Below are 18,474 nucleotides of genomic sequence, written 5' to 3' on the forward strand. Positions count from 1 at the left end.
GACCTGAACTGAGATCAAGTCAGATTCTTAACCAACTCAGCCACCCAGGCACTGCACACACTCTTCTTTAATTAAGTTTGCTAATAAATAACATTTTTACCTCAAATATTTCACTAAATTAGCTGCTATTCTACTCCAACTTGTACCTTCAGTCCAAGGTAATAAAATGTAATTTAGATTCTGCTACATGTAAAAGCACTATGGTGAGCTCTTTAGAGGTTACAAATATAAGTAAGGTGAGGTTTCTGCCTTAGGAAGCTCAAGATATCCAAATGAGAGATAGATACTTGCTCAACTACCAAGACATAAGACAGAGTCTGCTCTAGTTGGGTTAATCATACTGTGTTAGTATGAAGAGAAGATCAGCCAATCCAAGGCAGAGAATCTGAGAAAGGGTGGTGAAGGAGGTGGCCCCTGAGATGTGATTTAGCACATGAAAGGCAAGAGTAGAAAAGCAGTTAAAGAGGTGCATTCTAGGTATGAAAAGTCGAGAGGAAATCATTAAAGGCATGAAGGTAGAAAAGACATGTGCAGGGGGACCTGGATGGCTCAGTCAGTTAAGCATCTGCCTTTGGCTCAGGTCATCCTGGGAGCAAGCGTTATGTGGAGCTCCCTCCTCATCGGGGAGTCTGCTTCTCCCTCTCCCTCCCGCCCTACCCCCCCAACTCATGTTTTTTTTCTCTCTCCCTCTCAAATAAATAAATAACAACTTTAAAAAAGAAAGAAAGAAAGAAAGAAAGAAAGAAAGAAAGAAAGAAAGAAAGAAAGAAAGAGAGAAAGAAAGAAAAGATATGTCCAGACAAACTTAGTTCTCTGGTGTGATGAATGGGAACAGGTCAGAGGCCAACAGACCAGTTAGGATGTCATTGCATTGAGGTGGAAGAAGGAGGTGAATGGGACAGAGCACATAAAGGGACTTGTGAGGTAACAGGGAAAGTTCTATTTCTTGATCTGGGCTGTGGTTATAATGGTATTTGTCTCATAATTAAGGCATATATTTGCTTCATGTAGTTTTATGTTTCAGTGTCTTATTCTACAATTAAAAGGGTTGGGTTGGGGTGTCTGGGTGGTTCAGTCAGTTAAGCATCTGCCTTTAGCTCCAGTCAGGATCCCAGAGTTCTGGGAGTTGGGCTCCCTGCTCAGTGGGGAGCCTGTTTCTCCCTCTCCCTCTGCCCCCTTTCTTCTTGTGCTCTCTCTCATGCTATCTCTCTCTCTCTCTCTCAAATAAATAAGTAAAATCTTAAAAATAAATTAAAATAAAAATGTTGGGGTTTTTGCTTGTTTTGAAAGCCATCTCAGTGGTTCCAGAGAAAAGAAAAGAGGTATCCAAGCCTGAATGAGAGCGGAAACTGGTGAGCAAATATGAAGGCCATCCTGGAGAATTAATTATGTCAATTGGAGGAGGAGGTGGAGAGTAGTTTGGGACACATTGCACTCACATGGTTGTAGAACATAAATGTGTGTTCTGTGTGATGGTAACTAGCAAGCCGTTAAGGAAAGTTCACATCTCAGGAAATGTTGTGCTAGAAGATTTGGAGATCAGGACTCCTGGGGGCACAGCGGTTGAGCATCTGCCTTTGGCTCAGGGCGTGATCCCGGGATTCTGGGGTCGAGTCCCACATTGGGCTCCCTGTGAGGAGCCTGCTTCTCCCTCTGCCTGTGTCTCTGCCTCTCTCTCTGTGTCTCTCACGAATAAATAAATAAAATCTTAAAAAAACAAAAAGAAAAGGAAGAAGATTTGTAGATCAACATGAAAAGATTAGAGCAGAAGTATGGAAACTGGAATGTAAAAGAAGATGGCCAAGGAGAAATCTTGGAAAATATCTGTTTTAGGGGCAGATTAATAGGGGCCAGTCAGGGATACAGAGAAGGAGCTGGAGACAAGAAGGCTGAATCCAGATGGTGTGGTGTAAAACCAATCCCAACAGAAGCAAGTCCCAGACAGAATTTCAAGTGTTAGCTGCTGCAGATCACTAAAGGTCTAGCAAATTGCAGAACAGTGTCAGTGTCTTTTGCCAGAAAGGTCATATTGGGAGCGCAGGTGAATCAATGAGAGTAGACTCCTCCTGCCAAAGTGTTGATGGTGAAGGGAAAGAACCAAGTGTTGATGGAGTGTCAAGAAGAAGCAAAGTTGAGGGAAGAGTGGCTCATGTTGGCAGGCATGCCAACACATCATGGAAGAAGAAATAAGTAATATATGATGTGAGGGGGGTGAAAGTGAGCAGATCTCATGGAGCATAGCCTAGAGTGGTGCTTCTAAGACATAAGACATAAGACATGAGTATGGTCCCCAGACCAGCAGCATCAGCACCACCTGAAAATTTGTTAGAAATGCAGATTTGTAGCCTCCACGCCAGCTCTACTGTACTGAATCAGAAACTCTGGGATTAAAAAAAAAAAAAGAAAAAGAAACTCTGGGATTGAAGCCTGAAATCTGTGTTTTAACAAACTTTTTGAACATTCTGATGCATGGTTGAGTATGAAAACCACTAGAGGAAAAGGGGAGTGGTTTAATCTTGCACGTAGCTGGGAGGTGATTGAAAGGATGAGTAACCCTACTTCCTTTTAGACAAGAGGCAAAGAGAAAAGATGAGGGAAGTGGTATCAGATCCCCAGGCTTGTGGTGAGGTCATCTTAAAGAACAAAGACCTGGAATACTGGGGAGCTAAAAACCAGGGATGTGTGCATCCAGCCTCCAAACCCTTGCCTCCTGTACACTTTGTTCAAGATGTAATTCCTCTTCCTCTTGCCTGTCCCAGTCCTGCCTTTAAGACCATATTCCACCTTCCACCTTCTTCAATATACCTCCCCCAACATGACCATCTGTAATTATTTTGTTTCATTTTGAAATAAGACTATTTGTTTCCTTAGACTATTTTAATTTTGTTACTTAGAAACAGGTCCTCTTTGTACTATCCTTCTCAGCCTCCAGAGAAGGGCTGAATCACCCTGTGGATGGACTGGCTCACAAGTTAGGAAATCAACAGATAGTGTCTCCTTGAATTCTTGGTTTTCTGTTCTGGATTTAGATTCCTTGGCCCAAGTGCCTAAAACACTATTTATAGAGTCTTCTAGCATATGGCATTTTTGAAACTCTGTAAAAGATCAAGAAAAATGGAGGGACAAATGGCAAATAGGGAAGTATTTAGAAGAAGAGAAATGATTCCTCAGTTTATGTAAACACTATAAATGACTTGAATGGACCTTTGTAAAAGTGAGCTAAGCCCAGACAGACGTTGAGAAGTAAGATGTAAGAAACTGTGGGAAGGGCTCCTGGAGTCTGTTGCAAGGAGGAATGCCTGTAATATCCATGTGAAGAAAACTGTCTTCCCCACTGCTGCTAAGACAGCTTTTTTTTTTTTTTTTTAAATAACTCTAAGCTCATTACATTTGGCAAGCATGATCAAGAATTGTATCAGTACACTACTTTTGCAAAAACACAAGCAAGGGATGACCTTTTTTTAACAGGAGAGTTAAAAATTGTGACTCCCTCCCCAACGGAGTCTGTGAATATAATGGTAAACAAATATTAACTGTGGGAACGTGAGAAAAGGAATGCCTTAAATCTGTAAGGGGAGAGTTATCTTTGAGCACCACAATGAAATACAAATTAGATTAAACATGTTTGACATTAGGTTTTATTACAAACTTAAAACAGAGACTTTCTGTTTGAGAATCTTTTTTCCTTTAGTGCTTTAGTGTGAGTTTTACAAGGTATGAGTCCTATCAGAAATTGACTTGTCTTTGCATTTTGCGTTGACACTCCAGAGTCAAAGCCAGAATGAAAAAAATCTAAGTTAGTGCAAAAGTAAAGGAAAGGAAACTAGTATTTACTGAGCACTGATAATGGACTTTCATGTATTCTATCTCATTTGATTCCTTTATCGTTGTGCAAAGCAACTACTGTCTGTTATAGATGAGGGCCATGATATTCAGCATCTCCTAGCCCCACTGGCCTGTAGGTGGTGGAGCTGGTATTTGAACTCAGAGCTTTCTAGCTAGCTAGAAGCCCAGGATTCTTTCTGCTGTGCAATACCTGTTAAACTTACTAGGTTTGACATGCCTATAACTATTAAGATTTTCCTAAAGCATGAGGAATGCTGACTGGTTTTATATTTCTTTCTGTCAAATCTTAATTTGTAATGAAAAATTTTTAAAGATTTTATTTATTTATTTGATAGTGAAAGAGAGTGAACACAAGCAAGGAGAGTGGTGGGTAGAGCTAGAGGGAGAAGCAGACTCCCCACTGAGCAGGGAGTCTGACATGGGGATTGATCCCAGGACCCTGGGGTCATGACCTGAGCCGAAGGCAGAGGCTTAACCCACTAAGCCATCCTGGTGTCCCGAGCTTGTAATGAATTTCAAACAAATAAGATTTTGACATTGTGGTGAAATACAATGGAGATGATAGAAATTTTACTTCAATGTCAATTTAATTATAGGTGACACATGGGCATGATTTAGGGGTTTAGAGGAACCTCCTTTACTTGCATCTGAATGTTATGCCTTATATTGTGAAGTTCATATTGGCCAAGGAGCCTAGTAGTATATATGTATACATCCTGCTTTCTTTCAGAAAACATTTCCTTTTTAGCTCTTTTTTAACAGTTTGTTGAGGTCAAATTGGCATCCAATAAACTATACATAATTTTACAAGTTTTGGAATTTGCATATGCCCTCGAAACCATCACTACAGTCCAAATACTGAACCTATCTTTCACCTCCCAAATTTTCCTCTTGCCCTTTGGCAGTCCCTCCTTTCTGCTTCTTGAAGGTTCCTTCCTCTCCACTGATTTGTTTTTCCTTAACTTACATGAGTTTATATTTTCTAAGGTTTTAAGTAAATGGAATCATTCAGTATGTGCTATTTTTTTAAGTCAGTATTCTTTCAGTTAGTAAAAGTATTTGAGATTCATCTGTTGTTGCAAATATCAATAATTTTTTTTATTCCTGAGTAGTGTCCCATTGTATGGATACACTACAGTTTGTTTCGGCTTTCACCCATTGATGAACTTTTCGGTTCTTGTCAGTTTTGTGCTGTTACAAATGAATTGCTAAGGAATATTTGTGTGCATATATATATATAGATATAAATGTAGATATATGTTTTGTATGGATATATGCTTTCACTTCTCTGGGGTAAATACCTAGGAGTGGAACAGTTAGGTCATATAGAGGCACATATGTAACTTTTTAAGGAGACTGATGGAACTGTTTTCCAAGGTGGTTGTACTATTTTATACTTGCATCAGTGGTGTCAGAGAGTTCCATTTTGTCCACATCCTCGCCAACACTCTATATGGTCAATCTTTTAAATTATAACCTTTCTAATAAGTGTATAGTAGTATCTCATTAGGGTTTTAATTTGAATTTCCCTAATTACTAACGATGTTGGATACCTTTTCATGTGCTTATTCGCCACTTATGTATCTTTGGTAAAGTGTCTGTTCAAATGCTCTATCCACTTTTTTTTAAATTGGGTTGCTTGTTTTCTTATTAACATACTGTGAGAGTTTGTTATGTTTATATGTACGCTTATACGACAGAAGATTTTATCAGATATATGATATGCAAATATTTCTGCCTCCCCCAACTGCTGCCCTACCCAGCCTGTGGCTTCTCTTTCTATTCACTTCATAGCATCTTTCAAACTGCAGAAATTTTTAATTTTAATTAGGTCTAATTTGCCAATTTGTTCTTTTATGGATCGTGCATCCTGTTTCGTATCTAAGAAGTCTTTGTTCAACCCCAGGTCACAAAGACTTTCTTCTGTGCTTTCATCTACAAGTTTTATAGTTAGGTTTAACGCTTAATTTTATGATCCCCTTGGAGTCAATTTTATAATATGGCACAAGATATGTGTTAGAGATCTTTTTTTTTTTTTTAAATGTGGATATCCAAATGCTAGGACACTATGTTTGAAAATACTCTCCTTTATCCATTGAATTGCCTCCATTTATTTAGGTCTTACTTAATTTCTCTCATCTTTTGTCAGAATTCTCTAAGTATCTCATATTTTATGCTACTAATAGTTTGAGTTTTTTAATATTATTGTGAGTATATGGGATTAGAAATTGTAATTTTTATAAGAATTTTATAAGAAGATATAACTGATTTCTGTAAATTTTATAAGAAAATATAACTGATTTTTTATATATATAACTGATTTTTGTATATTGGTCTTGTATCCTACAACCTTGCTAAACTCACTTATTAGTTCTGCTTGCTTTTTTTGGTGTATTCTAGTGGATATTCTACATAGATGATCAGATTGCCTGCTCATAAAGACAATTTTACTTCTTCCTTCCCAGTCTTGATAACTTACTTGTTTCTTGCTTTACAGAACTGGCTAGAATCTCCAGTGTAGTGTTTAATAGTAAGAGGAAACATCTTTTTCTTATTCTGATGTTTAGGGAAAAAACATCTAGTCTTTCACCACTGGAGTATGATACTGGCTGTAGGTTTTCATAGATGACTTTTTTCAGGTCAAGGTAGTTCCCTTCTGTTCTTAGGCAGTTGAGAGTTTTCATCAGGAATAGAAGTCAGACTTTGTCAATGCATTTTCTGTATTTACTGAGATGATCATATGGTTTATCTTTTCTTTTCATTAATATGGTGAATTATATTGATAAATTTTCAAACATCACACCAACTTTCTTGTATTTCTAGGACAACCTCACTTGATCATGAGATCCATATCTATATATTGATACATATTTTTATACCTATAGATATTATATAATATATATTTTATTAATATATTTTATAAAGAACTTTTATATTCCTTATTATCCTCTTATTATCTGTAGAATCTGTAGTGATGCCATTTCACTCATTCATGATATTGGTGATTTATGTCTTCTCCCTGTTTTCCTAGTCAGTCTGGCTAGAGGTTTATCAATTTTATTGCTCCTCTCAAAGAACCAGTGTTTAGTTTCAGTGATTTTTCTGTTATGTTTCTGCTTTGTAGCTCATTTATTTCTGTTCTAATCCTTTCTTCCAGTTACACTGATTTTTATTCCTTTTCTTTCCTTCCTTCTGGCTATGTTGATTTTAACTTCTCTTTTTTGTTTATTTGTTTATTTAGCTGGGAGTTGAGTCTATTGCTTTAAGACCTTTCTTTTCTTTCTTTCTTTTTTTTTTTTTTAGACCTTTCTTTTCTGATATAGGCATTTAGTGCTATTAATTTCCTTCTATGCACTGCTTTAGTGGCATCCCACAAATTTTATATGTTGTATTTTCATTTTAATTCAATTAAAAATATTTTTCAGTTTCTTTTTTATTTCTTTTTTGAATGCTAGGTTATTTATAAGTGTATTATTTATTTTCCAAATACTTAGAGATTTTACAGAGTATATTGATTTCTAATTTGATTCCATAGTGTCCAGGGAACTTTTTTTTAAAGATTTTATTCATTTACTTTAGAAAGAGAAAGAGAGAGCAAGGAGGAGAAGCAGAGGGAGAGGGACAAGCAGACTCCACGTTGAATATGGAGCCTGACACGAGACTTGATCCCACAACTCTGAGTTCATGACCTGAGCCAAAACCAAGAGTCAAGACACTTAACCAACTGAGCCACCCAGGCACCCCAGGGAACATATTTTTATATGACTGGAATTCTTTTAAATTTGTTGAAAGTTAAAATATAACCCAGAAATAGTATATTTTGATAAATGCTCCATATCTAGTTGGGGGAAAAAAAGGTATATTCTGCTATAAATATAATATATATATATATATATATATATATATATATATATATATATATATATATATCTATATATATATTCTATAAATATCAATTGTCATGTTGGTTATAGCATTGCTAAGGTCATCTATAACTGGTTATTTTCTGTTTCAATTAGTTATTGAAAGAGGAGTATTGAGGGATGCCTGGGTGGCTCAGTAGTTGAGCGTCTGCCTTCAGCTCAGGGCATGATCCTGGAGTCCTGGAATCGAGTTCCACTTCGGACTCCCATGAGAAGCCTGCTTCTCCCTCTGCCTGTGTCTCTGTCTCTCTGTGCCTCTCATGAAATAAATAAATAAAATCTTTAAAAATGAAAGAAAGAGGAGTAATGAAATCTTTCGTTATAATTGTGATTTTGTCTGCTTTCTTGCAGAAATACCCATTTCGGCTTCACTTTAGAAACTCTGTTATTCAGTTCATAAACATTTAGAAGTGTTATGTCTGCTTCTTGAATTGGTCTTTTAACATTATAATGTGATCCTTTTTACAACGAGGAACATTCTTTGCTCTGAAATCTACTGTATGACATTCATATGGCCACTCTGGCATTCTTTTGACTAGTGTTGCTGGTTTTAACCTATTTGTGCTTCACATTTAAAATACATTTGCTGTAAGCTCCATACTTCCATCTAGCATTTTAATCTAATCTGACACTCTTGCCTTTTAATTGGGGCATTTAGACCATTTTTACTTAGTGCAAGTACTGATATGGTTAAATTTAAATCATTTTGTTTTTTTGTTTTCTGTTCCATCTATTCATCTTCTTTTCATCTTTCTCTGCCTCACTTGATTAAATGAGTATATTTTATTATTCTACTTTATCTGTTTTGTTGACATATTAGCTGTAATTGTGTTTAGTAGTTGCTTTAGGTTTTATAGTATACATCTTTAACTTATCACAGTCTATCCTCAAATAATGTACTACTTCATCTACACTATAAAAACCTTATCATAATATACTTCTACTACTCCCCTCCCAGTCTTAATGCTATTGCCCTATATTTTACTTATATATATGTTATAAACCCCACAGTACTTGTTATTTGTTTAACCAGTCAATTATATTTCAAAGAGTTAAATAATAAGAAAAAAATCTTATATATTTGCCCATGTAGTTACAATTTTTGGTTCTCACCATTTCTTTCTGTTGATCCATATTTTTGTCTGGTATGATAATTCTTCCACCTAAAGGACTTTCTTTACATTTCTTATAATGTAGATCTGCTGGTGATTAATTCTTTCAGCTTTTATATGTCTAAAAACATCGATTTCATCTTTTGAGGGGAAAAAAACATTTTAAACTGGCTATAAAATTCTAGGTTGACAGGATTTTTATTTTCCATTCAGACTTTAAAGATATCAATCCACTGTCTCTGACTTGCCTCCATTACTCACAAGAAATATGCTATTGTCCTTATCTTTATTTATATGTAATGTGTTTCTCTTTTCCTCTGGGTGCTTTACAGATTTTCTCTTCATGATTGCTTTTGGACAATTTGATTAAATTATTTGTACCATGTAGTTTTCTTCATGTTTCTTATGCTTGAAGTTTTTTGAAATCTCTTGATCTGTGGGTTAATAGTTTTCATTAAATTTGAAAACATTTCAGCCATTATTTTTGGAAATAGTTTTTCTGGATCTCTCCCTCTTCTGTTCTTTGGGGACTCCAATTACACATATATTGATCACTTAAATTTGCCCCACAGCTCACTTACTGATCCTCTTTTAATTTATTTCTATTCTTTGTCCCTATCTATATTTCACTTTGTATGGTTTCTATTGCTTTGTTTTCCAGTTCATTTATCTTTTCTTCTGAAATGTCTAATCTGCTATTAATTCCATTTAGTGTATTTTTGCTCTCAGACATTGTTGTTTTCATCTTCAGAATTTTAATTTGGGACTTTAAAAGTATCTTTCTTGTCTCTATTCATTTCTTTAAATACAGTGAATATCATTATGGTAACTATTTTAACACTCTTGTCTTAATTCTAACATCTGTGTTAGGTTTAGTCCAGTTTTAGTTGTTTGATTTGTCTCATTATAGATTGTATTATTTCAATTTTTGCATGCTTGGTAATCTTTGATTTTATGCTAGGTAGTTTTTTAGAGAGGATATGGGGAGGAGCATAGGGAGGAGAGAGAGAATCCCAAGCAGGCTCTACACCCAGCACAGAGCCCAACACAAGCTCAGTCTCTCGACCCTGAGATCATGACCTGAGCTAAAATCAAGAATTGAACATACCTGACTGAGTCACCCAGGTGCTCCCAATTATTTTATATTTTACTTTGTTGGATTCTGAATGTTTTTGTATTCCTATAAATGTTTCTGAATTTTGTTCAGGGTCACAGTTAAGTTATTTTGAAATTATTTGATCCTTTTGGGTCTTGCTTTTAAGATTTGTTAGACAGGACCAGGGCAGCATTTAGTCTAGCACTAATTATTCTCCCCTACTGAAACAAGACCCATCTAACCAGTACCCTATGAATTGTGAAGTTGAATTGAAAATAAAGAATTTATATGACTTCTTTACAGATTTTTTTCCTGCAGAAGGGGAGTTGGGAAAGGGAGTAATAACTGGAGAGGTAAATAGAGTCAAGAGAGGATATTATAAGAGTGAGAAAATAACTGCATGTTTGAATAATGATGGAAACAATACAGTACAGAGAAAAAAAGTGATACTATAGGATAGAGAAGGGAGAATTTCTAGAGCCATATCCTAGAGTAGATGAAAAGGCTCTAGTGTATAAGAGGAGGTACTACCTTTAGATAGGGGTATGGTATCTTTAATTCATCTATGATAACAGGCAGGAGGGCAGAGTATATAGATAAGATGCTATTAGGAGCGAAACTGTAGTGGTGGGAGTTTGTAGAAGTTCTCATCTGATACCTACAATTTTGACAGTAAAATATGAAACAAGATCGTCAGCCGAAAGTCAGGATGAGAAAGGAAGTGTTAGAACTTGGAAACAGAGAAAGTAGTACAAAATAGCAACCTGGGAGATGGGGGATGGGGCGGATAAGTAAGTGGACAAAAAAGTCTAAGTCTAACTGCCAGACCTCATCAAGGGTCCACTTGAGGTTCATTGTCATGAATTTAAAGCAAATCCAATCATGATGCATTTGAGCTTTCTCTACCCACACTCAGGTGCACAGGTGCAGCCTCAGAACAGGCAGAGGGTTAGATTTTATAGATAGGAGGAAGTAAGAAAGGGAAAAAGGAGTAGAGAGTGTATGCAAAGGAGTAATTAAGATGATTGGCTGTGGGATGTGAGCTGTGTAAAGAGGGAAGATAAACATTATGGAAGAGAGATAGGGACATGGTGATGGGACTAGCAGATTGTTGGCCAGTGGGACTGAAGAATGGTTGGGATTAGAGTACCTTCTGGAAGGGATGAGCTGTGAAAGGGTAGGTCAGGGTTTCGGGTATTCATAAAGACAAAGTCTAGAACAGTGCTACTTAACAAATAGGCCATACACTGCAACTAATCTATGAACTGCTTGTTACTGATCAATGAGGTGAGTTCAGAAATTGAAAGTAAATGTTTAGGAGCACTACTGTGATATCCAATCATCTGATCAGTGGACTTGTGTTTAGAATGTCTTGAATTTTAAAATCTCATTTGCTATTAATATTTGTTGTATCTTATAAAACTGTCAGTCTGTAACAGATTGGATAAAACAACAACAGAAATCTGATCCTTCTCCACAACTAAAGTATTGCTCTAGATGATCATCATGTAAGTTATCTGAGAAGGGTGGAGGGTAAGGTCATTGGAAAAGAAGAGGTGAAAGGACCAACTCCTTGAATTTTGAAGTCACCATCACCCATTGCCTTCTGAGATAGAAGCCCTTGGGATTGCACAGCTCCAGGGGGCAGCCTTCTCACTGTATACTACGTGTACACCACAAATCCAGAATACAATGTGAATGGTGCTCTCTGAGTGTTCAAGAAGGTGGCCATTGTTATCTCCATTTTACAGATGGGAAGGCAGACTCCCAAGTTCACACAACCAGCCAAGGAAGGAACCGAAGTTTGAACTTAGGTGTGGTGTGTCTGTCACACCAAAGCTAGACTCTGTTCTATACACCACTCTTTGTCATGTGCTTATGGTTATGGTGACAGCATAGTCATAAGCCTCATTAGAACTAGAAAAAAATGCTTTTTGGGAATGTGTTGTGATCCACATGGCGAAGCCAAGCATTTCAGTTTCCTTAGAATCACTCTTGTTCAATCTGCTGTAGTAATCCATAGCCAGTTGCTGCCTAGACCCTCATCTCTCCAGTTTGTCTTTGTTGAATCAAGAGGCTGAAGCACCTCAGGAATCCAATATCCAGTATCCACCACAGGATTTCCGACACTTTGTTTCGTGTGCTTTAGTAATTACTTATGTATTAGAAACATTTTCTGAATAATAGTTTACAGAATGATAAGATTATGAGGAATTTTAACACTTTTCTCTTTTTCCCAAAATTTGTGTGATGGGTCCATTACTTTGATGATTTGAAAAAGTCAGTTATAGAGCTATATTCTAAACCAGCTTGTTCATGTAGAAACTCTTTAAGACTCTTAGGTCTTTGACAGGAGCTGAATAGGCCTGGTTTCCCACTGAGCTGGAGTCCCAGCCACATGGGAGGCCTCAGTGTTTCCATATAAGTTGGTATTGGTTCTGTCCCATTCTCCCTAGGTGCATGGAGTTTCTGAGGAATTAATCTAAAAACAAAGAAAGCATTAATCTCTTAGAGTTTTCCTGGTTTCCTCCAATCCTTGGCTCTCCAGTGGGCCGAAGCAAGTACAACAGTAGAATTAATTTATAAAGCTTGTCCAAGTGTCACAGGATGACAGATTCTTCTGGAAAGTCCTCCTGGAGCTCTGAGTCTATAATGCTTACACAACACATAGGACACAGTATCAGAATTATGGGCTTATGCGTCCACATGTCCTTCTAGGCTACCATCAAGAAGGCATAGCCTATGGCCCAGCACAGGGCCTGCCACATAGTAGGTGCTCAGTAACAATAATTTGAATAAGTTAATGGGTAACTGATGCTCAGTGTGCATAAATATTTTCATGGTGATGTGTTTAATCTTTTCTACCTTAAGAAATTCACTACTGTTAATGTATATTAGTGTACCTGGGAAGAACTTTTGGACTTACCAAAATAAGACTTTTTTTTTTTTTTAAACATTTGGCTTTTCACCTCAGGAAGATGTGGAAGAAATAAAGAACCCAGATAAGCAAATATAACTGGACAGGATGAGATGTGCTTATTCAGTTTGGTTTAAAATAATAATCAAAATAGAAAATAGGAGCACAATTTTACTTTGAAAAATAGCACTGCAAATCAGTTTTGGTGTGGAGGAAGGAATCGTTAAAATATTTTAATATGGTAAAATGCTAATCATCACAATTATTATTAAAAGTAACTTAAGGGACGCCTGGGTGGCTCAGCAGTTAAGCACCTGCCTTCCGCCCAGGGCGTGATCCTGGAGTCCCGGGATTGAGTCCCGTATTGGGCTCCCTGCATGGAGCCTGCTTCTCCCTCTGCCTGTGTCTCTGCCTCTCTCTCTCTCTCTCTCCCTGTGACTCTCATGAATAAATAAATAAAATCTTTAAAAAAAATAAAAGTAACTTAAAATCTTTCATTAGCTTTATAAGCACAACTAGAATTTTTAAATATGGTTATTAATTATTGTTGTTAATATGAGGTTGAAAACCTGATCTTCTTCTGGGAGACTGAGTGTCAGGATGGGTGAATTTTAAAATATGCCTAAAACCTGAGAACTACCAAATGAAATTTGGCTTTTCTTTTCATCTATCTTGCCAGATCGCTCATTTCATCACTAAGAAATGCAACTGACATGCCAGGCAAAATAGATATACACCAAGTTTCACATCATTTATTTTTTATGAATTTGTATTCCAGTCAGATGGGGAATACTTTGATCTCAATATGTACCTCATTGATGTTAAGAGTCTAGACTCACTGTAATGGCTACAGTAAAAATAAGATATTTTTCCTGGGTTCATCTACCAAAAAAAACATAAAAACTAGCACAAGCTTAACTATTATATATAAATAGAGAATTCTCTTCTTCTGGATTTGAAGGTTAAATAAAATACAGAGCAGACAGTTCCATCCCTAGTTTTTTTTTATTATACCTTTTGAAATAATTTGTATATACCTTTTAAATAATTTCAAGTGCCACAAAAAATAATGTTAATAGCTCAAAATCAAAAGTTAAAAAAAAAACCTAAGTATGATTTTTAAAAATCTTTTTCTCCTCAAGCGTTTTACGATGGGATAATGAGACAGATGTCTCTCAACTGGAAGGACATTTTGGCATTGTTATGTGTGCTGACTGGTAAGTACATAAAAATCATAAAAGTCCTGTTAGGAAAAATAGCTTTGCTGGAGTAATTGGGCTGTGCTGCTTTGCTGACGGCTAAGCAAAGTCAACAAATGAAGCACAAAGCCACCTTAACCTCAACAAATTAATATTCATCTCCATGTGACAGTTATAAGGTAGTCTTCTATCACACAGTAACTTCTACCACATTATTTCCCAAAGATTGATTTTGAGAAGCATTTCCATTTTCTGGAATTGCCTCTGTTTCATGCTTGACGTATCAGTAAATGGACGACTTAGGCAAATTGCAAATAATTATGGCTCGGAGAGGAATAGTCTGGAGAAAAAGGAGTTTATCAACACAAACAGCTCAATTAGCTTACTTCTTAGGAGAGATCTGACTATTGATATAAGGGAATATAGGTACATGTGTGTACACACACATATATGCTCCGACAAACCAATCCATTTGTGCAATATCTTTGGGGAAATATCTTTTCTTAAAATGTATGTTTGCTATCTAAATTTTCAGTGTCTTCAATTAAGATATTTAATTATACGCAAAACAGGAATTATAACATTACATTTTATTGTTATGCAAATAACATTAAAATCTCTGTCAGGTGCCTGCTTTTTAAAAATAATTTACATTAGATATTTTGTCTTCTTGTTTGGCTCAGTCTACTTACTGTCAATGAAGTCTGATCCTAAGTTACAGGATAAATATGTATCAAACCTTAATAATTATCTCAAATAATCTTAGGTATTTCCTTCATGCGTGTTGAATAATAACTATTTCAGCATATGGAAACATTGACAGTTCAAAAATATTTTCCCCGGGAAGAGTAAGATCTTATTTGTAGTTTCATTATGTTTTTACAACACTTGAGACTTGAAAACACAACAAGTTCAGATTCTGAAGAAGTTCTGTTGTATTGATCAACCCAATTATAAGATCCAGAACCTGGAGATAGATGACTTCCCTCAAGGGGAGTTAAATGAGATTTTCAAGCAGTCATTACTATTCTTATTTTAAAATTAAGACTTTCAATAGGTAACTCCTCTATGTAAGTCACTGGAATCAGATCTACTTTCTTTTTTTTTTTTTCTTCTGAAAAATACTTCCCCATGGAAAATAAGTACCCTATTCTATTTCTAGCTGAGATTTTCTAGCTTTCCATGGCCCTTTTAGTGTCTTTGCACCCAATTTCGGAAAAACCTTGCACCCAAAGAGGGAAAAACAGCTTTTGGACTAATCATTGATATTGTGCCTAATGCTATATCCCTCACCTAATCCAAAAATAAGGAGCTAAGACCTCACCATATGATTTGAACAAGTAATTTAGTAAATGCCTCTCCTCACCAAATATGAGAAAGGATCCTCCAGGTTTCATTGCACAGATGAAGATAATGCTGGCAGGATCAGATCAGATTAAGCATGAAAGTCAGATCAGAGAGCAGCAGAAAGAAGGAAGGAGGGCAGCATCTTCTTGGAGGTTTAGATGAGGGTTGCACCCGTGGGCTCCGACATGTGGAGAAAGTCAGCTCTGGCTAGGAGATTCGAGTTTAAATGTGTCCTTCACAAAAATATCAGAACAGCCTGGCTTTGTCAGACCTTGTGTTATGGACACTCACACCATGTCATCCTATTTGTACCAGAAAGACAAGCAGAGGAAGTAAGATTTAAGCTCTTTTCTGATTAATGTTCTCGGTGAGGTTAAAAATAGCCACACAACATGTTTGAGAAATAGTCTTTTTTCCCTAGCGAACAACAGGGTCACGTACAACTGATATACATAATGCATATTCAGTGAAGACTTTCATTACAAATACATAACGCAGTACAATGTTAGATGTACACACACACACACACACACACACACACACATTTAGTAGCTATGTGAGAATTTACGGATTCAAATGAATTAAGTACACCCAAGTTTTATTTTATAAATGGCTTTTCTATGCGTGAGGTGTTAAGTTGGGTTTTTTTCCCCCTGGTGTTGTAAGTGCCAGAATGTCAGGCTGTTTATAATTTCCCATTTGTAAATGTGAAACATTAAGCTACTCTCACTGCAATGCTGATATTATTTCCAAAAGAAATGCTTTGGTAATGGTCTCTCTTCATATTCACAGGGATGGGTAAGCTGCTTAGAAACTTAGAAAGCACGGTGATATTTATAATATGCATGTTGTGCGCAAAGCAGTGAAGCACAGACTCTGGGCGCTCTTTATGTCCTGTCAATTTGGTGTCTCTCTGTCAGTTATTCTGTGGGTGCTGTTTCTAGGGACAGGCAGGCAGACTATGCTGCATTTTTTTTTTTTACAGTGTCACAGAGGAGGGGAATAAAAACAACAACAAAAAACCCTCTCTTTAGACACTACCTCCAAGATGAAACCTGAAATACTCGGTGGCAGAAATAGGTGCCACACATAAATAGATCACACTGTCTCACACCACCCTTTGGTTATTGTCAGTCAATGAGATCTGGATTAGGCCATAGGAATATGAAGCAAGAGTTGGAGTTCAAATATTAGGTACATGGATTAAATTCCTTATTGAAGCATTTCCAGCAAGGGTGGCATTGTCTGATTCTCTGAATAGCTAACCACTGGTACTGCTTGATCCCATTTACATGAAAACAAGCTCTATTCACAAACCTATTCCAAACCCACATTGTGGTTCAAGTAAAATGCACATGATTACAACGAGCGGGTGATATGTTTATGTTTTTAAATCATTCATATATTCATATATTTACATTCAAACATTCATAAACCCGTGGGCTATGGGGGAAATAACTTATTTCCCAGAAAAGACAGTCTTCTTAGTTCACATCTACATTTAGGAGCTCAACTAGATTATAAAATAAAGAGGCAAACTGTGAAAGCTAGTCATTATTTCACCTTTCAGCATACTTGACAATGAAATATAGTTTCATGGTTCAACAGTTCCTAAATAACTTGTAAAATGTCAACTTTGAAATAAACAGAAGGAAAAATCGAGGTACAGCCACACCTGCAAAGGATGCTGTTGACAAACATCAAAATATTAGAATATTCAACCACAGGTATAGGAAAAAACCTGCCTATTAAGTTCCTTGGTTGACTTATTTAACATCGAATTCCATAGAAGCGTTCCTTTCTGCTGGAATGCAGTCCAGCCCGGTCCTTGCTGAGTTGAGAATAGCAAGTGATTGTTAATTTTCAGCCTGCCTTTCTACACTCCTGTTCAATCACAATTATCTAAGAGTCTGGAAGTAAGATGTTGTGTTTTTTTTTTTTTTTAATCCAATGAATGCTTTCAGTGTATGTTTGATGGCCTTCCAGTTTATTGTAGCTCTGCAAAAATAAAAAAATGATTCCATACATAGGAATTATCTAAAAGCTTGGAAAGCAGGTCTGAAATGCCATCCATAGCCTGACACAATGATTGAGCTAGGTCTGCAGGACAGTCCACACCATGTCTGCACACACAGTCTGAGACTTTAAGGCGGAGAGACATAGTGGCAGGGGAAGGTTACACCACCTCACTGGCTCCCTTAGCATTTTTACACTACATATAGTGGATTGTTTCTTTTTTTTTTTTTTGTCTTTCTAAATTATGAAAAAAGTTTGGTGTTTAAGGTATTTTTATGGAAGAATTTTTTTTTTCTCAAAACAGCCTCTGGAATATCTTCATTTTCTTCCAGATGCTGTGATCATGGATAGTTCTAAATCACCACCTTTACACCTGAAAAACCCTTTAACACGAATGCAGCCAGTCCTTTCACCTCATACCTAAAATTCAGTCCCAGAGAAGATAAACAGACTGCCAGAGATCGGGGCCCCCTGGGTGAGAGCCCCAAGGGAGATCAGAACCTCCATCAGTCCCCGGCTCCCCAACCATCAGTGGATAAAAACTGTTAGAGGCCATTCTTCTGCTGCAAGTTAAATCTACAACAAGGAATTTAACTTCACATATCACCTTAAAGATTACACAGAGGTCTCCTTTCTGTGGATGCTCCCAGAGAAATGCCTCTTTGTCGGCTACACTAATTTATTTCCCTCTGAGTAGAGAAGTAGATGCCTGCGCTCTGCGTAAAACTCTGACTGACCCTATGGGAGGCAGGGAAAGTGGTGGCCCGGTACCTTCCCTTTGTCGAGAAATCTGTGATTCAGATCAATGGAACAAAGCAAGTTGATTCCACAAGTCCATTACATAGAGGGTCGTGTGTGTGTGTGTGTGTGTGTGTGTGTGTGTGTGTGTTTTAATGGCCAAACTAGACTGACTGTCCATGTATTTTGATCAGTAACGGAAGGGAGAGTTGAAATGCTATCTCCATTCTAATCAGTGACCCACTCAGCCTTTTTTAAGTAGATCCACTTAAGCTACTGT

At 36.8% G+C, this 18,474-nt stretch overlaps 1 protein-coding gene across 7 annotated transcripts in view; it reads left to right on the forward strand.

Annotated features, from left to right (window-relative positions):
• Positions 1–18,474, forward strand: part of CAMKMT (calmodulin-lysine N-methyltransferase) — a 404,255-nt gene that overhangs the window by 351,300 nt on the left and 34,481 nt on the right. For all 7 annotated transcript variants that reach the window (XR_013389434.1, XM_077915259.1, XM_077915258.1 and 4 more), the window contains one exon: positions 14,037–14,111. Coding sequence is in view for 6 of the 7 variants with exons in the window: in XM_077915259.1 (XP_077771385.1) it covers positions 14,037–14,111 (75 nt within the window). In the remaining variant the exon portion in view is untranslated. The remainder of the gene's footprint in view (positions 1–14,036; positions 14,112–18,474) is intronic.

This window comes from Canis aureus, chromosome 11, assembly GCF_053574225.1.
Source record: "Canis aureus isolate CA01 chromosome 11, VMU_Caureus_v.1.0, whole genome shotgun sequence".
NCBI classification, from domain to species: Eukaryota; Metazoa; Chordata; class Mammalia; order Carnivora; family Canidae; genus Canis; species Canis aureus.